This window comes from Chamaea fasciata, unplaced genomic scaffold (genome assembly GCF_029207755.1).
Source record: "Chamaea fasciata isolate MVZ Bird 193981 ecotype frontalis unplaced genomic scaffold, bChaFas1.0.hap1 SCAF_2, whole genome shotgun sequence".
In the NCBI taxonomy this organism is placed as follows: Eukaryota; Metazoa; Chordata; class Aves; order Passeriformes; family Sylviidae; genus Chamaea; species Chamaea fasciata.
The window spans coordinates 34,257,255-34,281,711 of NW_027094087.1; the positions used below are offsets into that span (position 1 = coordinate 34,257,255).

Here is a 24,457-nt window from a genome sequence, read left to right on the forward strand (position 1 = left end):
CCGCGCGGGGCGGGACGAGGCGGCCCTCAGCCAATCGCGACGAACTCCGGGGGGCGGGCGGCCCCCCTTGCCCAATCACAAAGCGAGAACGTCGGCCTCGCCTCCGCACGGCGCGGAGCGGCGACACGGGCGAGTCACATGCTCCGGGCAGCCAATCGCAGCCTCCCCGCGGGAGGCCGCGCGGCCGAAACACCCATGGAAGCCGCCTCAGCCAACCGCGAAGGAGAGCGCGAGCCAACGGCCGACCGACAGCCAATCGGAGCCCGCCTCTGCTCAGGGCCCGCCCCTCCACGTGTGGGGCTGGGCCCGCCCCCAGGGCGCCGCCGCTCCCCGTGGGGCCGCGCGGGGCAGCCCCGGGCGGGGGCGCCGGGCCCGTATAAAGCGGCGGGGCCGAGGGTGCTGTGGGTCCTCCCGCTCCTCCCGCCCGCGGCGATGCTGCGCCTCCTCGTGCTGCTCCTCGGCGCGGCCGGCGCCCTGCGTGCCCCGCTCCGCCGCCGCCGGAGCGCCTCGCCGCCCGTCGGCCCCTACCTGACGCGCTACCTGAGCCAGCAGGTGGGAGCCGGTTGTGGAGGGAGGGAGTTTCCTTTGGGAATTCGGGGACATTTTCCGCTGTCCTGAGCCTCGCTCGAGCCACAGGCGGGATACGGCTATTCGCAGGTTTTTAAAGGAACACTGAATGCTGGCGCTCTTCGGTGAAACGTTCCAAGCCTCGAGTATTTCGGTTCGGTGCAACTCTTCAGAGGGCCGGGCAGTCCGCCCTCCCGTGTGTCCGTGCACCGTGCCCTGGAGCCGTGTTCCCGCATACTGCGCCCCTGTCAGCAGCCAGGGCTGCGCGCCGCCGCTGCGCCCGAATCCCGCTTGGAAACATAGGAGATTTTGTTTGTTTGATCACGGAATGGTTTGGGTTGGGTCGGACCATAAAGGTCGATCTAATTCCACCTTCCCCCCAGCCGTGGGCAGGGACACTTTCTTCTGGATGGTGGTGCCCTTTCGATTTTTGCCTTTTTTTCCCTATTACACGTTCTCTGCATTTTTTGCACATATATTTGTAGCTCTGTAGCCTATTCTATTAGTGCCTAGTTTTCCCAGTAATTTTTCATGGCCTTTCCCTAGGCAAAAAGACAAAACAAGTTCCAAAGCTCCCAGCCCTAGGGGGTACAAGGCTCCGTGTTATCTTGGTTCTTCCTGGGCACCGAGGTTGAGAACAGCTCTTTGGGATACATTTCACGGACACAGTACAGCTAATGCCACGGAGGTGCTCCAGAGAAGAGGCTTGACCTGGGGAGAAATTGCGTCGCCACTTGTCCTCCCAATTAGTGCTTTTTCTCAATTATACTAATTTCCTAAAACCTGTAAAAATGTACTCACCCCTGTGGGACCGGGCCTTTGTGGACATCCACGACTGCCTCTGAAAGCCTTCAGTGAAGATCCATTTTTATATTACCTCCTTGATAAAATTATCCCGAGTTTCATTTCCAAGTTAGAAAAAAGGCAAAAATTGAACATGGAAAAGATTTCTATTACTAACATGAGCTTTGTCATGCTGTCTCCTCCAGCAGTTCGTCGGAGAAGTCCATGGCATGTGGACAGATTGCAGGGCTCTGCAGTGTTGTTTTTAAGCGTTGGTGTGGCTTCCTTGAATCAGACTTGAAACCCACCTTGTTCGCAGGTTTCCATAAAAACAGTCAGCAGTTCCTTTGGTGTGTGGAGGAGTGTCTGCATCGTCCCCTGTTCTGTACCTGAGTTTTGCAGGGGAGGCAATGGTTCTTTTTACTGGGAGGCATAGTAAGGGAGAAGGACGTTTTTCTAGTTCTCTCTTGGTTTGTTTAGAATCGGACTTGTAGCATACATCTGAATTTTATGCCCTGGCCTACACAGGGAGTGGTGGGAAGGAGGTGTTTATTTTAGAATCGCTTACGTTCGAAAAGACCTTTCAGATCATCCATTAACCCAGTACTGCCGAGTGCACCACTGAACAATGTCCCCAACTGCCACGTCTACACCTCTTTTAAAAACCTCCAGGGCTGTTGTTTCAACCACTTCTCTGAGAAGCCTGTTCCAATGCTCGATAACTGTCAGTGTATAATTTCTTTTTTGTTAGTATCCTATCTAAATGTCTCTTGGTGCAACTTGTGGCTGGGCATCTTGGATGATACATGGATTGAATATCTCCTGTTTCAGCTTTGTACAAGGTGGAGTTATGATGGAGTGAGCAAATGGGAGAGAGAGAGAGAATAGACATAAAGAAAACAGATACCCTGTGTAAGATTGTGCTGAGTAGCTGTGGAATAATTTTAGGGTCAAGGTCCCTGTCATTTGAGGTAAGAGATGGGGAAGGATTTTAGTGGGAAATCCACTGAGATCAGAGTCTCCCTCAGACAGTGTTACTGGTTTGGCAATGCATCTGTTCCAGGGATCTCCCTGCATAAATCTTGGAATTTCTGTGTCTTGAAAACATCTGGGCCTAATGTTCACTGGGGTAATGATTTGAGATTTGTGTCCCTGCATTAACTCCTGTAGCAGCCCTGGAGCTTATGGGCATACTGCAGATACCTTCTGCAGTGTGTGGCCGGCGTTGGCCAGGATATCACTCCTGCAGTAGTGCTGTAATTAACGCTGATTGTTGTGGCACACTGGCTGCTGCACATTGTTATCATAGTATCAGTGATACTAATTCTGTGCTGTGGTCTGAACCTCCCTTTGTCACCATCTGTTACACTTGTGTCCTCACCTTCCCCCGGGCTGTATTGTCACCTGGCTTTTCTCCTCAGCCTTGGCACAGACAGCCCGGGTGCCATCCAGCTGCCAAAGCAGCAGAGCTTTGCTGCTACATAACAGCTGTAGTTGAGATCTGTGGGTTTTGGGATGTGGATGGGTACTGAGGGAAGAGTCACAGTAACAACCTATTGAAAGTATTAATGCCACATCTTGTTCCCCCTTCTGTCTCTTCCTCTCCTGCGTCAAAGCAGGATCATGTTGGCTTGAGAGTGGCTGCTGCAGGAAAGAGGGAGCCCATTGACAGGGCTGGAAATGCTTGCTTTCCTTGTCCAAACACTTACTAATGGTGTTGAACAGAGTGTGAGAGGTGTGTTCATCAAAGATTTGAATTCCGCTGCCTGGCACTTCAAAGGTACAGAGCTAGCACTGAGGTCTAATCACAGAGAGCACAGGACACACTGTCAGTAACACAGCGTGTAGAACTGATAGCATTCAGCCCTGACGAAACATGCACTCAGTGCTGTTGTCTGGGAATTTGTAATTGCATTGTTATTCTGCAGTGCAATATAAGAACTATGATTAACATGTTAAATAAGGGGCGGTGATACTTTGCCACCTCTCAGGATTGTTGAAGTTTAATTACTTACATTGTATTTCTTATGACAAGAGTTCTCTGCTTGTGTTCCTTGCTGCCAGGTCTTTCTTCTTAGCTAAGGTTCCTGTTCTGATTCTTGTTTTTCTCTTTGGTGGTTTTCATCACGCATTGAAATAATTTGTCTAAAAGCATTCAATATAAAAAGATACTTCATAATATGGTAAAATACCACAAAGGAAACCTTTTTATACCTGTTAATATTTAAAATACCTTTAAATAGAGTCTTTAAATATTTAATAGTTCTACAGAAGAAAACTTTGAAAGTGGAAATAGATTCCTTGCATGATTTGTTGTGTAAAAAGTTACTTCTTGATCACTGTGAATAATTTATTACTGCTGCACATTGGAATCTCTGGGTGTGACAGTCTACAGACATGTAACATTGTTTGAGGGTTTAGCGTCAGCTTTTAAATGTCACTGAATCAGTGACATTTAAGCCTGTTTTCATAAAAATGGAGAAATAAAAGGATCAGAGTTAAGCTCAATGCTCCTTTGCGTTAAACTTCCTCCTGTTTACCACTTTAAGTGTCAGACATCCGTGGTGGTGGGGCTAAAGTTCAGAATATTGAGAAATCAGTCAAGCAGTGCCTGTGTCGGTGTGACTGGCATCTTAGCTTGTTTGCTGACTTGTGTATATATTTAATAACTTCTATTGTTTTGTCTTGGAGGTGTGATTTTTTTTCTTTTCCTCACCCTTCAAAAGTAACTGATGTCTTTCAGCCCTCTACTACTCCTATGAATGAGTGAAATTGCCCCAGTAAAAAGGTACCTCAAGCAGACCAAGAAGAGGAGATGGCCGTTGAAGGAGAAACTCTCCCATCAGCCACATCTTTAACAAATTTTGTCTGTTTAGGGGGTGATGATCTCCTTTATAGCTTTTCTGATGTATTAATTTGAATTTTGTAGGCAAGTCTGTGGTAATTTGTTTGCCTGCTAAGCAGTTGGTTGTGATTTGTGTGTTAAAGTTATCCATCCAAAATGGAACTTTACAGAGAGAATGATGTGTGGAACAAATAGAGCCGTATCAGGATCACCAGTGTTGGCATGGCTTTGTTGTAAGCAGCTGTGCCTGTGACCACAATTCAAATTCATTGGAATGACTCGGTGAGGCATCTAAGATCCATCTAGTTCTCTTTACCCAGGCAGAAATAATCTTACAGCATGCTGGGAGGGTCTGGAGTCAGTCAGTGCCGACTTTTGGCAGCCTTGTCTTGTACCTTTGTACCTCTGCCTTCAGCACACAAACCAGTGTTACAAAATCCAAAGCCTGGAGACTTGTGGTACTTTATGTCCAGTACTGCTGAGAGCGTGATGCCTTAAAATTCCTGATATTTCAAGGCTTCTTGGGGATAAACTCCTCTTAGAAAGGAGAGTGGATGTGCTTATCAATTTGATACTTGATGGCTGTGTGAGACTCTGCTGGTGAACCTTTCCCCTCAGTCACAGTTTGTGAAGTGCTATGAATTTGTCCAAGAACCAATGTAACAAGTACAAACTAATTTTTGTTCAGCAACTTACTGAGCCTGGTCCTTCAATCAGATTGTCCTTTGAACTAATACATGTCAGTTGTGTCACCCCTTCCAAAAGAAGGATGCTGATTACATTTCATAACTTCCTGGGTTTCACATTTATGTCAGTATCTCATAATAAATTCATTTTCAAGTCTTTGTGCTCTGAAATGCATCCACACTTCATATTGTGTGTACACAAAAGGAAGATATGTTGAAGCTTCAAAGTGACGAAGTTTAAAAAGTAATGCAATTTGATCCTTTCTGGCTTTATCAGGAGTCTTTAGTACCCTATTTTTTATTACAGACTGAAATTCTGAAGTACAGAAAATAAAAGCCCTGAGAGAAAATGTGAAAATTAGAATGGATATGAATTAGGTTTTTTAAACCTAATGAAGTAGTTTTCAGTCATAGGTCTAAAACTTGCTTAGGAAGACACTGGGATGGGTTGAGGTTATCATTTTTAATTGTGGTTAGCGTCTTATTGTGACTCAGGTTGGTGTCTCAGAATAGTAACAGATGTTGGGAATGGTTAAGATGGGTTTGTTTTTCATGCCTGGCACCATAGTACAATAGCACTTTTGGCTTCTGGTGAAGGAAAAAACAAAGTGCTTTTTACAGAGCCCCTTGGTACCAATTAAAAGTTATGCCGGTGTTTAGAGGAGAAGTGATGCTGATGTTTGTCTCTGAGGTGAATTACTTGGAATATGTGTTTTACTCATCAAGTAGTACAGGAGTACTTGGCAGCCCTTACTCTGTGATTTCACAGCATGATTTAAAATGGGAACTGTAAGCTATAAACCAGGCCTACAAGCAGGAACAATAGCTCTTATTCAGTGAACAGGAAAACGGGGAAGTACTTGCTAAAGCTTGTCAGTGAATTTTTATTTTTATGCACTACTTATCTGTGGGGTCACAATGCAGACATCAGCTTCTCAAATTAAGCAGGAAACAATTTCCTCACAACTTGCAGCCTCTTCCTTCAAGTGAGCAGTTAATACTAGTGACTCAAAAAACATCAATGATCACTATTCCCTCATGCAAAGTGAGCATATCTCACTAGCTTTAATCATTAAAAGCTGTAATAGGCCACTGAAAGATTTCTGATTGATAGACTGTCTAGATTAAAGAAAGTCTAAAGAGCAACCCAATAAGCAGAACTGCATATGGCTGAAGTAGCAAGCTGTTTACAAGCCAGATGTGCATGAGAACTCTGGTTAACTTCACTGAATTTGGCTTGTACCTTGAGATTCTAAAAGTTGAAGCAAAGTCTTAGAGCTGGTTGGTTTTGGTTTTGTTTTGTTTTGTTTTTTATGTGATGGGGATTGGGTGAGGAGATATGAAGGAAAATGAAGTTCAGAAGGAAATTTAAAGCTCTGTGTCTATTTCTTCATCTGACCTTGAGGAGATCAAGACCAGCTATCAGCATAAGAAGTTGTAGTAGATCATTCAGGTAATTTGTAGCATTTTGGTGAGAGTCCAGAAGTCAATTTTGATTATTTCATTTCAAGTTTTCAGAACCCGAATACTTTATTTCATACATCCTGTAATATTTGGATTTTATATCTAAAGCAGTGAAGCTTCTAAGAAACTTAGTGGGGTAAACCAGGCTGTACTGGGCCATCTGACTAATACTTGCAAAATTGTTAATTTCTTTGTTTTCCAGGCATGTCAATTCAGAGAATTAAGCATAGACAGAAGAATGGGAATTATGTTTCTTTTAAACACAGTCAGTAGATACCCCTGCCTGTGGTATAATGGGCTAATTTTCTTTTTTTATTTTAAATTTCTAGTTGCTGTCTCCTGTGCTTTAGTTCAGCTGTAGCAGGCAGGTAGTATGTTCAGATGTTTGGTGCTGTTATAGTGCTGCTGTCAGGTGTGCTGTGTGTGATGGTCATTCTCTAAATGCAAACAGTGAGCAAAGAACAAAACTTCTGATCCCTGTGGGCTGTTGCTTCTAACTTTAAATGGAGGTAAGAGCTTTTTCCATTATTCAGGCCTGCAGCCAAGATACAGAGTTTGTGTACAAGTTCAGCCTTGTGTCAGGCTTGAAGCCAAAGTGATTATGTGAAGATTAGCTGGAAAAGGTGCTTGTGGAGTAAAATTTGAGATGTCTGTCTCTTTGCTGAAGAGGAGCTGGCTCACTGAAAAGCCTACCTGCATGGGATACCGTGGAGCCACGGTACTGTGTGATGTCCTTTCCCTCTGATTACTGATATAGACACACTTGGTGTGCAGGAAGCTGCAGAGGATATTTCCCTGAATGCTACTGGCTTCCCCATCATCCTGTCTACCAGCATCTTGCAGCCCTGCAAGCAGAAGTTGTTCCTTGGTGTTGCAAGCTTGCCAAAGTAGCAGTTGCTCCATGGTATTTTTGCTATTGCATCAGAGTTGTAGAAGTAATTGCTGCTTTCCTGCTTCATCTTCTGAAATTTTCTCTCCCCCCACCTGGATATTCATTAGAATTGGTGGTTACTAAATACACGATCCCTAGTGGCACATGTAAAATACTTAACCTTTTAATACTGATAAACTGCCATCCCTGCGCTGAACTTTTGTCATTTTGTGTGTACTCTGCCTAATTAGATTATCTGGATAGATAGCAGGACAGTTTTCCTCTTTGTTGTCACTGTTCATCTCTACTTCCTCGGATCCTCTGTTGTGGGATTATCAATAGAAAATAAAATACAATAATGTTGGTTGAGCTCAGGCTGGGACAATGATAAAGCAAATTTATTTATAGTTCTGAAAACCGGGGAAATGAAAGAAACTTGAATTAAGCCTTTTAAAAACATCTAGCAAAGTAGACAGTTCTAGACCTTTTTGTGGCAGGGGTGGAGCTGGTTTAAATATTTAATTTGACTAAAAAATATCTTGGATCTGAAATGCTTTTATTCCCTGTGTCTCTGTTAAAAAAAATTGAGGAAGTCTTTCAAATGAAAACCGTGTTCATCAGAGAAGTTGAAACTTTGCAAATTCTTTTGCTGAAACAATTAGTCCTACACAGAACTTTAGGTTACTTCTAAAAACACCTGAAATGCTTTTATGCTGCTTAATCTGCCACATATTGACATTTCATATCCCATTTTTTACTCTCCTCTGAAGTTAATCCTCTGAATGTTATGTATCTGTAATTCAATCTGGAAAGCACATGGAAAAAATTAGTGGCCTTTGCCTGTTAGGGGTCTTAGAGACCTTGCACAAGGGTAACTCGCGGGTGTCGTGCATCTTGGTGCTTTTTCCAGCCTTGTGAAATCACACTTTGTGAAGCAGGGGTTTGAGCTGGTTGTTCCGTGTTTTGCCCCATCCCTTGTCCTGTGTAAGAATTCCACCAGGAAAATAATGCCTTGAATGGAAGCATCAATGATGTGAACGTTTGGGGTAGTTAGTAGTTTGTTCCAGAGTTATGTAGCTGGTGGAGTCTGAGCAGCACAAGCCTCTTCATTACTCTGAAAAGAGCCAGGTGGCCGGGGAGTGGGGACTGATTAAGGAGTAACAGCAGTAAAGCTGATTGAAGATTCCTGCTTTGGTCACCCATTCTCCCCCTTGTGCTGGAGCTTTGTGGCTCTCAAGTCTGGGGCAGAAAATGTTGAGAGTGCGTGTGGTACTTCTCCTTCCAAATGGAGGAGTTTTAACAGAGAATAGCATCTTCCCTGTGTCTGCTGGAGGATTTTACACCTAAGTAATTAAAGCCTAAATTTGTTTATGGACTTCATTTTTACATGGTAACCAGAATGTGGAGGTTGCAGCACAAAACTATTAATGGTTTGTGGAAGTTGAAATCAATTTGTTTATGTTCTCATTAGCTGGTTGGGCTTCCGACATAAAAATAACCTTTCATCATGTACTGTTTGTTTCTAACAAGGGCTGACCTGAGTAACCTGGTGCTTTCCTACAGCATATCCTGTAGCTGTTGAAATTTTCTTCGGTCTTTTTAAGTGCCTGCCCAAACTCTGTGACTCAGGGCAGAGGTAGAGTTCCTGTCTGAAGTTTTCCTTATTTGTCTTTTAATCACTGAGGAGATAAATCAATGCTAAAAATCAAACTTCCTTAAACAGCATTGCAAGAGCAGGTGCTGTGATTTCTGCAGGATAAGAGAAGCTTCAGAAAGATGCATGAAGTGGAGAATCATAGACACATTTAGGCTGGAAAAGACCTCATCAAGTCCATCTGTAATGTAACACTGCCAGGTTTATCCCTAACCCATGTGCATTGTCAAAGGCGGGTGTATTCTCAAGGACACAGTTGCAATGACAGTTTCTTTCTATTACGAGGATCACAAGCTTGCATTTGCTCTGGGGGCATATTTGGCTGGAAGCTCATTACAGTCAAGGAAAACTTGGTAACAGTTGCCCTAGACCATCTCAATAGTTCAATAGAAATTGGAAACAATGAACAGTCAAAAACGTGTCTAGTGTTATCTGTGTGGTTTGGTAAATGTGATGGATTAACAAACGAAATTAAATCTGGTGAACAAAACCTCTGAATTGTAGAGCTTGTGGAAAATGACCGTGGCAGAGTCAGTCTTGGCTTGGCTTTTCCACTCTGCTGGGTGGAAAACTAACTGGCTGGATGGCTAAGCCCCGAGACTGGTGGTGAGGGGGAGTTAAATCTAGCTGCTGGTCTTCTGGAGAGCAGGAATGCTCAGCAGAGGGGTCTGGACAAGGCTGAGTCCTCTGGCTGAGGCTAGTTGTACGAAGTTCAACAAGGCAAAGTGCTCAGTCCTGCCCTTGGGTCACAACAACCCCAGGCAGTGCTACCGGCCTGGGGAAGAATGTCTGGAAAGGTGCCCAGGGTAAAAGGATCTGGGAGTGCTGGTCAACAGCAGCTGGACATGAGCCAGCCTGTGCTCAGGTGGCCAAGAAGGCCAATGACATCCTGGCCTGGATCAGCAATAGTGTGGCCAGCAGGACCAGGGCAGGGATTGTCCCCCTGTACTCTGCACTGGTGAGGCCACACCTCGAGTGCTGTGGTCAGTTTTGGGCCCTCACTGCAAGAAAGACATTGAGGGGCTGGAGCGTGTCCAGAGAAGGGCAACGGAGCTGGAGATGTGTCTGGAGCACAAGTCTGATGAGGAGTGGCTGAGGGAACTGAGGTGTTTAGCCTGGTGAGAGGGAGGCTGAGGAGAGACCCTAATGTTCTCTACAACTTTGTGAAAGGAGATTGTAGGGAGGTGGGTTTCTGTCTCTTAAGTAACAAGCAGTAGAATGACAAGAAATGGCCTCAAGTTGCAACAGGGGAGATTTAGGATAGCAGGAAATCTTCACTGAAAGGCTTGTCAGGCACTGCAGCACGGTGTCCAGGCTAGTGGTGGAATTGCCATTTCTGGAAGTGTTCGAAAGGTGTGTGGATGTGGCTCTTGGGGATGTGGTTTAGGGATGGGCATGTCATTCCAGCCTAAGGAGTTCTGTTATTCTAATCTATGATCCTATCACTTTTAAATTTCTGATATTGTTTATGTCTAAGACTTTCCAGTTAGATTACACAGCCTCATGCAAAAAGGTGCAGTTTACATCTCCCCACGCTTCCACTGAGCACCAAATGGTTGTGCATTTCAACAGAGAGGTTCAAATCTTCAGTCTCTGCTGTTCCTTGCATAACTATCAGCCTTGAAAGCAAGGAAACACCTCATTCCTTGCATTTAAAATTAAAAAGATGAAACAAAGCTAAGCTTCATATCTTGTCTTTTTTTTCCTTCCCTTTCCTCCACTGGGCAGGGACAAACAGAATCTTAGTAGGTACTGGTGGGATAAAACCTCAGTCCTGGCAGGCTCAACAAAATCTGCCCCCCACCCCCTCCTCCTTTGTTATAGAAACATGACAAGCAAGTCCCTGCCCTCATGAACTTCAAATTTGAATAGAGGAAGCAAAAGTTAAAAGAGGAAACAAAACTAGTAGGGCCAGCTGACTGGAATCCCCCACAGCCCATCAGGAGTAAAAGCAGGAATAGAAACACATCAGTGAAATCCCAAGGAAGCTAAGGTCCACACTGCCGTTCACACAGGAGGATATCCTCAGGCTATCCTGTATCTTCCTGTCCTCAGGAAATAATTCAGACAGGATGAGCCCTCAAAACAACTCCATGGACATTTGGAGAGTAAAGCATGACTTAAAATCCCCTGGCTTCTCACCGGTAAAACAACTGGCTTGATTTCACATGGAAAATCCAGTTTGGGAAAATAAAGCTATTGTATGGAGGATTGAAATTCAAAGCTTCATGGAAAGGCTTTCAGACGCTCACAACCTTGCCAGAAACCCAAAAGCATAAAACCATCAGGGGCTGATTTACCACCTTGAATGGTGTTAGATGCTTTTGGTTAAAAACTGCCCTGTGAATTATAGTCTTTTTTTTGGTAAAGGCTTGGCTTTGCTGCTCTGTCTCTGTAGTCACTGATGACCTTGAGGTGCTGCTGAGAAGGAAGTGTCTTTTAGGCTACATGTCTTGTTTTGTCTTTGTATTCTACTCATTGCCCGAGTTGCTGAATACTTCCAGAAGTACATTAAGCAGGCTAATATCTGTACAATAACTAACATCTGTTGTGCCTTTTTGTCTCCTCTCCAGGGGAGATGCGTAGCAAAGTGGCTTGTTTTATTTTAAGTGGACTTTTAAAAGAGCAAAAAAGCAGATTACAAAAAAACCCACCTTGAGATAAGTCATCTTTGAGAGCTCAACAAAAGCGCATGGTACATGTACACTTCTAAGGTAAAGGTACAGAAAGGTGCTGTATAGTTCAAATAGAAGGCACCAAGGTGGGGTTTGGCCATTCCTCCCAGTGTGTTTGTTCAATAAACCAGTCTGGGGAAGGTGTCTCACCCTGAGCTGATGAGCTGCACTTCTCTGTAGAAAGTTCCTCTGAGCTGAAGGATCAAGGCTGCTGACTTGAGCCTTGAGTCTGGTGCTCTCATCAGCCTCGTGGGCTCAATGCCTTGTGCTGCCCACTGATGTTTGTCAGCCAGCTCAGTTCCCAGCAGCCCTACCTTGGGTAGTGCCTGCACTCTTCCATCAGAGCTGCCTGCCTCACAAGCCATCTGCTCTGTGTTTGTTTTTATTTTCCCCAAATGCTCTGTGAGTCTTTGGAATCAGGAGTGTGCAGGAAAATAGGAGGCTTTCTTAACGGAGCAGTGTTCACGAAGGTTTTTGTATGTGGAACGGAAATTTAGGTGTTCACTTTGCCATCCTGCCTGCCTCAGCCGACAAGTTTGTCTTGAAGACTTATTCAAAACTTAGGAGTTTCAGTGCTGCTTTTTCTAATTTTGTCCTTCTTTTTATTAGTATCAGAATGACTGTTCTTGTGTCAGTAGATCATACATTCATCTCTAAAACATTTCTGTTGCATTGCTGATGATGACTGTGCTATTGTTTTTTTACCTAACTTGCCACATAGTCCTGTTTAGAGAAGCTTAGAACTTTGCCTGAGTAAGTGGTTGGCATTAATTCTAGAATGGTTTAGTTTTAGAAGAGAATTTTGCCATCATCTCTTTGAACCTCCCACACAAAGCAGGGCCAATTTCAAAATTGTTTAGAATTGCTCAGGACCTTGTGCTTACTGCTGACATCCTGGATATAGTTATAATTATGAAAAATTTAATTGGAAAAACCACATACCTGCTAGTATACCATTACCGTTGTTTTAACCAGTGGTTAAGGTATTTTAAATGTTACTAAACAGATTTTTTTTTTTTTTCTTTTTGCTGTTGTGGTCTGGTTGTAGAAGTCATTGCTTTTATCTTACTCCTTTTGCCTAAGAGTGGGAAAAAAACCCCTTTCTGGTTCAACTTTTTAATGACATCTGCCTAAAAGAAGCTCTATAAAAAAATCTGGTTTATTTGAGTACTACAGTAGGCTTCACACAGTTGCTGGGGTGTATTTACCTGTTTGCAGGCCTGTTCTATAAGGAATAGTGAAATAAATTGTTTGAATGAGACCCAGCAGCTTCTTCCTGTGCACAGCTCTGCACTCCTGCTGTACAATTTGGCTACACAACAGCTCCATCTGCTGTTCCTGAACTGCAGCTTTCCCTGCCTGTCCTAACCTTTCACCTCACAATTTTATAGTGATCCTTGGGCTTCTCCCCTCTGGCTTGACACATTTTAACACAGTTTTTACCCTTGTGAGAAGATACTCTTTGGGATACCTCCGCACCGGGTTTTGATATTCTGCATTTAGAATCTAGAACTAAAGGAGTTTCTGCTCTTCAGCTGAGTAATGGCTACTTGTGATTTTTTGTTTTTTTTCTTGCAGAAGTCTGGATTTGTGTTTGTTCTGCCTGGCATCTTACACGTGTCCACAGTTGGATGTGCTATGTGTATCATGAGCAGAGGCAGTTTAGCTGTTGTGGGAGTATCAAATTTCTACAGACTGAAGGAGGAATAGGAAAGAATAACACGGCTGATGGCAGTGAGGGAGTGTGCAGCATGTCAGAGTCAAGACAGGGAATCATGACTCTTTGATCAACATGATTAGTAAAACCACCAAAAGAGAACTTAAATTCCTGTATTTTTCTTCCTCTTGGTTTTGAAAGACAGACTGACTAAAGCATTGTGATTCTGTGGTTTGTTTTGGGGAAGTAGACTTGCAGATCACATCAGAGGAGAACTGCAGTAAATCATATCTCTGATTGCATAAAAGGCAAGCAGGACACATGGGCCTGTTTTTCCTATCTCTGGCAAGCAGCCTAACAAGAAATTTTAAATAAAAAAAGAATTTCCCCTGTTTTCAAACAGACATGGAACAAAAGATGTGTTAGTTGTTCTTTCTAATAGTGTTGGAGTTTATCAAATCATATGGTGACTTTTTAGATGTGTCGTAACTGATTGTTCTTTTTAATTGTCCCAAGGTTGTATGACCAGAGACCTTTTCAGTTGCTGATGTTGTTCTGCCTTTCTACATTTAATCACTCTTAATAGGTGAAACTAAAATTAATGGCTGTGCTGTTGAGTTGTCAGTTTGAAACAAGCGCAGCGTGTGTTGTCAGTACTGAAGTTCATTGAAGGAGCCCTTAAATACACACATGATAGCATCACCATGTTCTTGTGAGTGAGGAGCAAATGGCCTCCCTGAGGAAAACTGTGGAAGTACATCAAATAGTTTTATTTGGGTCTGGAAGCAGTCACTGAAGTTACTCATTGAAGGCAGACTTTGTTTCTCATGTCTGTCCACACCATGCCCAGACCTGCTCCTGCTGTTGTAGCAGTGAGCTGCAGCACACACCTCCTCCTGCTTGAGTTCAAGAGTGAGTGACCTTTGAGGGAGTTTAAAAAAGACATTTTGCAGCAGTCTGTACATCTGAAATAAGTTCCTGTGCTCTCTTTGACCCAAAGCAAATATAAGTACCTGGTGTGGAATAGCTGAATCCTGCGGGTCAAGCGTTAGGCTTTTCTGAGTTACTGTGATAACAGCAAGTGCTTGGATTTGGGTGTGATCTGCTTTTCAACTTTAACTTGCAGATGTTCCCAAAGTAGGGAATGTGAAAGTTTATTTCCTGTAGCATCTGAGAGGTATGGCAGAGTTTGGGTGTGAAGACAGATGGATGGGTGAGCAGAGATCCTCAAGCCAGCAGATGTCAGGCTGTTACCACCAGCAGGAACTATGACGGGAAAAGGTGGGTTGATGAAAGTCAAAATTGGGAAGCTACAGGTCATCTTCAGCTGATGAATAAAAGTAGTGAAGAACAGTGAATACATGGTAATTAAGTAGGCTAGGTCTGGAGTAATTTTGTGGTTTGGTTTATTTTATATTTCGTAGTAAAAGCCTGTATGGGTATTCCAGAATAAGATTACGCCTATGCAGGGAGTTACTTGTAAAAGCAATGGATAAACTTTCCAGTGTGGATGAATTGTAGGGGAAGGATCGAGGTGGAATGTGAATACAAGTCAGAGTGAGTAAAAGCTGGAAAAAAATGACCTTAGGAATTGAATTTTGAATGAGGGAATAAATCTAACATTGTAGGGTTTGCGTTAAGGTGTATGGTGTATATACGTTGGCAATATTTGTAGAGCAGTGGTAAGCAATAAAAACACACTTTATAACAAGAATCTGTTTAAATTTAATTCTTATGCCAGAAGGCGAAGAGAAAGAGGAGGTGAAGTTTTTGTTGGTTTTAGTTTTAGAGTTATTTTTTGTTTAGTGTGCTGGGTTTTTTTAAGAACTAGGCTAGTAAGGTTTTCCTGAGACTCTGAACATCCTGTGATGACTCTTTAACTTGTTGATACAGTTTTATTGTGTGAGGTACTTTGTGACCTCTCAGCAGCAGATTTGTCTAACTTCCTAAATATATTTAGAATATCTGGTGTTAAGTAGGATGCTATAGAAAGGCCATGGGTTTTTTGGTTTTTTTATCTTAATGGCTGAAAATAGCATTTCTCCTTCAGTATATACTATATATGTAATTCTGACGATTTTTTTTCCACAAAGCAGAAATAATTTGGTGAATTAGGAATATAAATTAATTTAATGACATACATATTTTTAATTTTAACTCCCAGTTAGAGGAGTCAGTACTCCCATTGGGCTCCAGGATCAGTTCTAGCTCTCTGAGCATGTTGGTGATGCCTGTTCTTACAGATTGATCACTTTGGATTTGATGAAAACCGTACATTCCAGCAGCGGTACCTGGTAGCAGATCAGCACTGGAAGAAGGACAGTGGGCCAATACTGTTCTATACAGGCAACGAAGGAGACATTGAGTGGTTCTGCAACAACACAGTAAGTGGGAAATGGTGGGATTACAGCCCTGCCTGCAGTAATGGCACACTGAAAATGTGAGGAGGAACAAGAAGACAGTCACAGATGATTGTTGGAAGATAAGTTTGTAATGATGGCTGTGATTGTTACAGGAGGAAGGAACAAAAGCACAGAAAAAGTTTAAGGGGGTTCAGAGTCCTATTTGAAGCCCAAACAAACCAAAGGGATACACTTGTATTAAATTCCTGGAGCAGTGAAGAAAATTTCAAGAGGAAACATCATAGTTGCCCTGAGCTAACAATTCAGAATTTTGGACCAAATTAAATTTATCCTAGTACTTTAGATACTTGCAAGTAAAATGGAAGGTTTTCACGTTTGGATTTTTGTTTCTCTATTAAGAAAAATACGAAGGGAGCTGGAAATCAAAGCCAGATAATTCTTGTTCTCTGCAGTAGCTGTGGAAGTTTTTGCTTCCCTGACTGATACAATTGCAGAATGGAGTGTGTGGATATTTTTCAGCCATTTCAATACAAAGTCCAGTAACACAACAAGAAGTGGCATGTTGTAGTGGTTTGAAAGCAAAACAAATGAGAAGCTCCAACTCAGAGATATAATTTAATAGGAAGAAAGGTAAAAAAGGAAAATAAAATGGATGCAATAATACAAAAGACCACTGACAGAGTCAGAATACTACCTGAGCAGAGTTATGGAAACAGTCCAGATGAGGTAATCTTCTTGAAGCAGTGATCCTGTAGAAAGGTCTGGTAGCTCTAGTCCTCTGGGACTCCAGTGGGTAAGGGCCCCATACTGTCCCAAACCCCAGATTATATCCATGCGAGAATGCTTGGTTCCTCCCCCTGGGCGGAGCATCTCACAATGGGATGATGGATCATACAGGGGGTCCTTGATGGCCCATTAAACAGAGACAACTCCTGGAGGGAGTTATCTATGAGTCATGGGCAAGGCATCTGATGGGCCATTAACAGAAGATAATGGCCCAGAGGGAGGGGTCTGGGAAAACACTGCCCCACCTGGATTCAACAGTTCATGAAGGTGGTGATAGAGTACTTTGTGCACATCCTATACCACAACCCAGGACATATGTTCTGAGCTCAAAGCCGTCAAGGACTGCTTGCATGCTTTGTGCTGCCAGCAGATGATCTCTGTCTGCTTCTTCTCATAGCTGGTGATAACAAACTGTTATCAACAAGTAATAACAAGTTGTACTTATCTATTAGTTGAAAATAACTTAATTGCAATGCTCTAAATTATTGCTTATTGCCAAACAAGCGTTGCGTTTTTTGTAATGTAATCCGAGGACAAATGCTTTTCTCCTGTAGCCTTTTTTATTTCCTGTGGATTAAACTTGTGCCATAGGAGTTCTGTTAGAATTGCCTGTGTAGTCACAAAACAAGGATACTTAATATTTCACAGCATTGAAATATGCATACTGTCTTTGTATATATCACCTTCTATAGGTTGATATCTGTTTTGTGTGTTTTCTTACTTAACTGTTACCTTAAAACCAAATTACACTGTCTTTCTAGTGACATTTTGATAGTGATATCTTTCTAATCAAAGAATTGGAATACACTAGACTGAAAACTAGAGACTTTTCAACAAGTTGAATCAATTATTTTCAGTGTCTGTTTTCCTCCAACCAGGGTTTTATGTGGGATGTGGCTGAAGAACTTAATGCCATGTTGGTATTTGCGGAACATAGATATTATGGAGAATCTTTGCCCTTTGGGAATGAGTCTTTCAGTGTAAGTGTCATCTTTTGTCTTCCTAATGAACATATTCCAACAAACATAATTATGCATATTTTAATTCTTGCCAGGGCAATGAGTGTTAACTTGAGTAAGATATAACTTTTTTGTAACTATCAATTCTGGGTTTTAAAAAAAATGAACCTAGAAGGCTTTTTTTTTAGTGCTTCAAGGGACACTTTCAAAGAATATTTCACTTGTTCTCAGGCACAGATCTAGACCTGTGATTTTAGCTGTAGACCTGATTTTATCTGTGCTGTTGTGGGAATAGAAAGACTGCTGCTGGGAATCACTCATGCTATCCATAAGCTGCCTTCTTTCTCTCAGGATTCCAAGCATCTCAATTACCTGACATCAGAACAAGCTCTGGCAGACTTTGCAGTACTTGTGGAGTACTTGAAGACGACCATTGCAGGAGCCCGGCACAGTCCAGTCATAGCTATTGGAGGGTCTTACGGAGGAATGCTGGCAGCCTGGTTTAGGATGAAGTATCCCCACGTGGTGGTTGGGTGAGTGTGCTCCTCCTGCTTAAACAGAGCAGGCATTTGGTACTTCTGTGCTAGAAATATTACTGCTCTTGGAGAAGTACCATGATTCAAGCTGTCTTGAATTTTTCAGTACTGGGAGAAGGAATCAAGTTACTTTGAATTTGGGAAGAGGCACTGTTTGCCTAACAAAGGCAGCTGTAGGTCAGCAGGTACTGGTGTATTTTGTCAGAGTTACCTGTTAGATTTGTGAAAACAACATGTGAACACTGACTTGGCACCTAATTTTTTTCAGGGTCTCCAGACTTCCTGATGACTTTAGGCAGGTCTTTAATCTCTTCAATACCCTAGCTACCCTTTTGGAAACAAGCTAGAGAGTTTATTTTCATGGACTGGTCCTCTTTTCATTTAAGTTCACACAATGCCTAGTGAGAAAGACCCAACTGATAGATAAGAATGAAAAACAATAAAGTAATCAAGTCTGAATTTCCACCTCTTGTATTTGCTGATATTGTTGCACCAGTGTCCAAGACTTACATGCTCCAGCAGCCTTGTGCATACAGACCTGTGGAATAATTTTGCAGTGTTATGGTTAATTCACCTAGAGCGTGATGTCCAAGCTGGATTATAGATGCTGCTTAGATAGTGGCTGTGGGGAGGGTATGGGAGCCCATTTTGCAGGGTTCAGGATCTTTTTGTGTCCCTTTGCAGAGCTCTGGCAGCCTCCGCCCCAATCTGGCAGTTTGGTGATTTGGTTCCATGTGGCACATTTTTCAGCATAGTGACCAATGATTTCAAAAAGAGTGGCCCAGGCTGCTCAGAGAGCATCCGGAATTCTTGGAATGCCATTAACCACCTTTCCTCAACAGGTAAGACCTCACCAGTGCTTTTTCAAAGAACAGTAATGATCAGGAGTGTTATGACTTTCACCTGGGTATGTCTTGGGTTTTTGAAACTCTGTTCCTAGTGCTGAAAATTGCTTAGTGACCCTAGCACTACTTCTAAATGCCTGTTTTGTTGTATCACAGACTTTCTTCGGGCCTGGTGGGATGCAAAATTCAAATCCAAACATTCCTAAAGTCAGATAAGAACAGACTTAAGATCAGAATCTCAATGCTTTCATTCCTTCTGACAAAATAGGCCAGATAGTCATTAATGTAAAAAAAGTACTTTTTATCAACTGAGGCATTCAGGAAAAGTAAAATTACTGTAGTCATTATGAACTCAGTGATAGGGTCTCAGTTGGACTTGAGGATCTTTCCCAACCTAAGTGATTCTGTGATTATACAACTACCTGAAAAGAGGTTGTAGTGAGGTGCTGACTAAAATTTGATCTGCTGTCCTTGTATGCATGTGGGATAGTTTCACGAAATTAGTTACACTAACTGAAAATATTTTTTAGTACCAGCACAGCTGACATATGTGTTAATGGTACAATCCACTAAACGTTGTTTTATCCATTTATTTTTATTAAAGATGCAGGTTTGCAGTGGCTTTCCAACACATTCCACTTGTGCAGCCCCTTAAAAACTCTTCAGGATGCTGTTGTATTGAAAAATTGGCTGAGTGAAACGTGGGTAAACTTGGCTATGGTGAATTATCCCTATAAAGCTGACTTCTTGCAGCCTCTGCCAGCTTGGCCTATACAGGTAATTTAGAACCAATATCTTGTAGAATTGACTATTTGGTTTAATTAATTCTCTCCTCCTCTCCTAACTTGCACCTCTTTGTTTTCTTGGCTCCAGAGAAGCAGTGGGTAGGGAAAAAACAACCAAGATAATATCTTGTGCATGAGCTGGTTTGTTGCCTAAGTGCCACGTGTAGGTCTAATAGGTTGTATCAACAGCCCAGGAGAAAAAAGTGCCAGAGATGACTGAACCTCAAATGTCCTGAAGAGCTGTTCTTGAGTGGCAGAAATGCTGCACAAAAAGCAGATGCAATTAGAATTTCTGATGTGAGACTTAGCTGGCAGAGCTTGGAACTGGACTAGTTTTGAGCCTATGTCCTTTCTGATGTGGGAAAACTAGAGAGGGAGAAAATGTGGATCTTCACAAACATATTCCCTTTTCAAAGCAGAACCTCTTTTTACACTTGCAAGCCTTTGCTTGTGCAGTCCTGTTTATCCACAGTGCCCTCTCCAAGATTTCTGTATCCTTGGAGTGTTCTTAGTCTTTTAAGACTCTGGCTCAGTTTCCCTGCAGGACTTTGGGTTACTGTGTAAGGCAGGTAAGATATAAGTATTTTAGGCAGTAGTTAATTGTAAAACAAAATCTTTCCTTTGTGTACAGCTGCCTGATGGAGGAGAGAGGAAAGTTCATCTGTCCTGTGTGGCTGTCTGCAAAGAGCAGGATAAACACCTTGAGAATTATTTCTGCTTTTTTATCAGTCTGAAAGAACCAAGAAACATGCTCACCTCCACCACTGTCCATGTTACCTGTTTAACTGAGGTGTAAACCTAACTCAGAACAGGCCACTACCCATATGGACAGTACTAATGTGTAAAATCTGATTTATATAAGCTGTAAAGGTACTTTCTTTTTTGGAACAGTAGCTCTATTATGACTCTGAAAGGAGGGAGAAGAAAGAAAGAAAGAAAGAAAGAAGGGGGAAGATGTGGACTGGATGATCTTGGAGGTCTTTTCCAACCTTAATGAGTAGCTGGATATATATGTATGTTGTTTAATCAGTTCTCTGTTGTGAGCTACCTATATCAAACTGTAGGGAACCCCAGTCTATACCTGGAGATTCTCTGTTATATATCTGTATGTGCTGTCTTTAATTACAGAGGTACAAAATACTATTTAAGTATAATGTATTTTAAATTGTGGGAAATGGATTGAAAAATTTGGTGAATGAAACATTAAGGTGGCACTGCTGAGTTAAAAAAAAATTAATCAGGAAATATAGTTTCAGGTTCCTCATAGTAGCATGCACGACATATATGTGATAATCAGGATATATAATTTCAGAGACACTTTCTGGAAGTGGTCTGACTGTACTCGGAAAAGAAATTAATATCCTACCAGATGTCATGTATTATCATTTAATTCCTATAGAGTGAGACTTTTTCTTCTCTCTTTATTGCAGGAAGTCTGCAAGTTCTTGAAGGATCCTAGTCTCTCTGACAAATTGTTGCTGCAGAATGTTTTCCAGGCAGTAAATTTGTATTACAACTATACAGGAGAAGCCTCATGCTTAGATGTGTCTCAGACTGCAACGAAGAGTCTCGGTGAGATGGGTTGGTTCTACCAGGTATGCTCACTAATATTTATAAATTGCAAGTCTGTGGTGGGTTTTTGATCTAGACCTGATGAGAGTTGTTGTTTAGCTGTCAATGTCTTGTGTCAGATGTACTGATGACAAACATAGTCACAAACCAAGTATGGTTGTAGTGGGGAAGGCAAGGCAGGGAAGAGAAGCAGCTTTCCCAGGAGATTTGGATTGTATCTTCATTGTCTAGCTGCTTGTTGAGTTTCAGCTGTTCATATAGACTGGAAAATGATGTCCAGCAGACAATTGTCAGTTGCGTACAGCAGTCAGCTGTATGAGGTCTAACAAGGCCAAGTGGTGGGTCCTGCCCTTGGGCCACAACAACCCCATGCAAAGCTAGAGGCTGGGGGCAGAGTGGCTGTAAAGCTGCCTGGTGGAAAAGGACCTTGGGGGTGCTGGTCAACAGCAGTTGAACATGAGCCAAGGCATGCCCAGCTGGCCAAGAAGGGCAATGACATCCTGGCCTGAATCAGCAGTGGTGTGGCCAGCAGGATCAGGGCAGGGATTGTCCCTCTGTAGTCAGCACTGGTGAGGCCAAATCTGAAATCCTGTGCTCAGTTTTGGGCCCCTCACTGCAAGAAAGACATTGAGGAGCTGAAGCATGTCCAGGGAAGTGAAACTGAGCTGGAGATGTGTCTGGAGCACAAGTCTGATGAGGAGTGGCTGAGGGAACTGAGGTGTTTAGCCTGGAGAAAAGGAGGAGGCTGAAGAAAGACCTTAATGCTCCATAGAGCTCCCTGAAAGGAGATTGTAGGGAGGTGGGTTTCTGTCTCTTAAGTAACAAGCAATAGAATGAGAAGAAATGGCCTCAAACTGTACCAGGGGAGATTTAGATTGAACGTTAGCAAAAATGTCAAGCACTGAAACAGGCTACAAAGGGAAATGGTGGAGTCACTATCCTGGAGTTTTTTAAAAGATACTAAGCACTTAGGTACATGGTTTAGAGGTGGACTTGGCACTTTTTGGTCTATGGTTGAACTCAGTCTTACCAGGTCTTTTCCGATTATGTAGTAGGTAGTAATTACTGATCAAATGCTCTTTGAGCCTTCTTTTTTAAGTACTGCAACAACAGCTTTTGGATATTCTTCTAGGAATATACTTTATTGACCTGCCCTTTCTTTCAGGCTTGCACTGAGATGGTGATGCCCTTATGCACAGATGGTGTCCATGACATGTTTGAGCCTCAAAAGTGGGACTTTGATGCACTTTCAGAAGAGTGTTACAGCATATGGGGAGTGAGGCCTCGCCTCTCTTGGATTCTTTCCATGTTTGGAGGAAAAAACATCAGTTCACACAGCAACATCATCTTCAGGTAAGCCTTGTTTCAACTGATAGAGTCTTCCACCAGTGTGGGTTTCCAGTGTAGAGAGCCTGCCCCAAGTAGCAAAGGGATCTGTCTCCAGCACTCCAGCTGAATAAATGATGGGCATGCTTTGTGTTGCTATTGAGAGTAAAATGGTCAGTCTGCAGTGGCCAAAGAAGCCAACTGTTCTGTTACTGCCTGTGTGACTCCAAAAGAAGAATCTGGGCTGGGATTCTGCCAAACATCTTCTTTCTATGTGGATTCCTTCTTATCTTGTGGTGAAAATCCAGGTTTCCCATGCTGTTAAATCCCTACTTTTATGGACCCAAAGCACTGTTGCTTACACGTAAAAGGAAAGTCTAAATGAGTTCTAGCTATAACACAGAATCTTGGTCACCAAAATTATTGCTCTGAGTGATAGCCTTGTGAAGGGGCTGGCATGGCATTCCTTTTTCCCTTTGATACAGAAAATAGAGGGAAGTAACTGGGAGTTTTTCTATTACTGCCAACAGCTTTTTCTTTTAGTGGCATTTAGGCAAGTTTCAACAAATTGTGTAAGCTCCAAATAAAAGATGTTTCTATTTTAGTAAGGAATACTGGTGATAAAACAAAAGTTTGTCTGAAACACTGTTGTGTGTGTGCAAAAAGTGAAAGAAATGTTTTAGTCTAGCACAAAAAAATTAGTCCATGCTGCTTTTTCTCTATTCAGCCTTCACTTTCCTGGTTTTTTAGATTAAACTCTGCTGTCTTTTAAGGGAGGTTAATGTGATTTTACTTATGCTGTGAGGTGATCCAGGTGACCACTGTCTATCCATCAGGTTCTTATGTGGGAGGGAGGTGTTCCACAAACCCATTGAGGTCTCAGGAGTCCTGACTTGCTGTACCCATTGCCCACTGTGGCAAGTTCCTGGATATGTATTCCTCTGTGTTCTGGGTAAAATTTTTCAAGGCCTTTTCATAAAACACCTTGCTGCTTCTACAAACTAACCTCAGAGTTAGTCTTTTGGGTGTGGTGGATAGGTTTGCATTTTAAAAGTAGAAAGTTCTCACTTGAATTGGGGGTTATCTTCTGGATTGCAGCTGCTAGTGTCAGTCTGTTTGGCTGCAAAGGCCTTTCGCTTTCCTCTTGTTTGCCTCTTGCTGTTCCTGTCCCAGCGGGATATCTACTCTGGAGTGAGAAATCCCACCCTTTTTTGGAAAACTTTTTAATAAAAAAAATTTGTTGGTTTCACTTAGTTTCTGCAGAGTGTTGCTTATTTCCAAGGCTGCACAGTTTTGTACAGTAGAAATCTGCTTTGTAAGCGATAGACAAGCAAACAAATCTAAATAAGTGTTTAAGAATTTATGCCAGCTGAAGGAGCTGGAAATGAGAAAAGCCTGAAAGCAACCAAATGAATGTTAAAGTAGTGCTGTACACACAAAGCTTTTGGATCTCAAGCTGGGATGTTTCTCTTCAAACAAATACATTGTCAACACTGTACATTTTATATAAGAGCCTTTTATCCTCAAACACTGCAGAGTGCTTTACAAAAAACATCCCAATGTTTACCAGGGGATGTGGCTCCCTGTGGGGTGAAAAGGACTGTGTTTCAAGTGACAGGCAACTTGCACAACAGTGTAATGCAGGAAGGGAAAAGTACTCTATCTAAAGAGAACCACTGTAGGGTGGATTTAGCCAGACACAGTGGGATTTGGCCAGGATGCTTAAACTGCTGCTGCTGCTTCTCCCTCTGTGAGCAGTTCATCACTCTGCACAGTCACACTGTTGTTTGTACTGTGTGGGATTAATGCAGGGAATTCCATTGCCATTCTGGTATCTTCCTGGAGTTGTGCAGTGTGTAAGTGGTTACTTAGGCTGTGGGCAGGTGATACTTGCCTGTCCTGGGCAGTACATCTTTATTAAAACCAGTCTGAGGGAACTGGGGGTTTCAGAACACTGTTGCCCCTTTCCCTTCCAGCAGTTTTCACTCCTCTTACTGGAACATGCTGTGTACTTGGTGTGGAAGTGCTGCACAGTGGTGGGAAGTGACATTTTAATACTGTTCAGACATGTGATGGCAAACAG

General features: G+C 42.6%; 1 protein-coding gene across 1 annotated transcript in view; it reads left to right on the top strand.

Moving 5' to 3' along the window:
* Positions 1 to 392: 392 nt before the first annotated feature.
* Positions 393 to 24,457, top strand: part of PRCP (prolylcarboxypeptidase) — a 29,387-nt gene continuing 5,322 nt past the window's right edge. The window contains exons 1-8 of the mRNA XM_066175655.1: positions 393 to 552; positions 15,446 to 15,586; positions 17,230 to 17,331; positions 17,662 to 17,843; positions 18,531 to 18,688; positions 19,296 to 19,468; positions 20,907 to 21,071; positions 22,214 to 22,401. Of these exons, the coding sequence (XP_066031752.1) occupies positions 433 to 552; positions 15,446 to 15,586; positions 17,230 to 17,331; positions 17,662 to 17,843; positions 18,531 to 18,688; positions 19,296 to 19,468; positions 20,907 to 21,071; positions 22,214 to 22,401 (1,229 nt within the window). The 5' untranslated portion in view covers positions 393 to 432. The remainder of the gene's footprint in view (positions 553 to 15,445; positions 15,587 to 17,229; positions 17,332 to 17,661; positions 17,844 to 18,530; positions 18,689 to 19,295; positions 19,469 to 20,906; positions 21,072 to 22,213; positions 22,402 to 24,457) is intronic.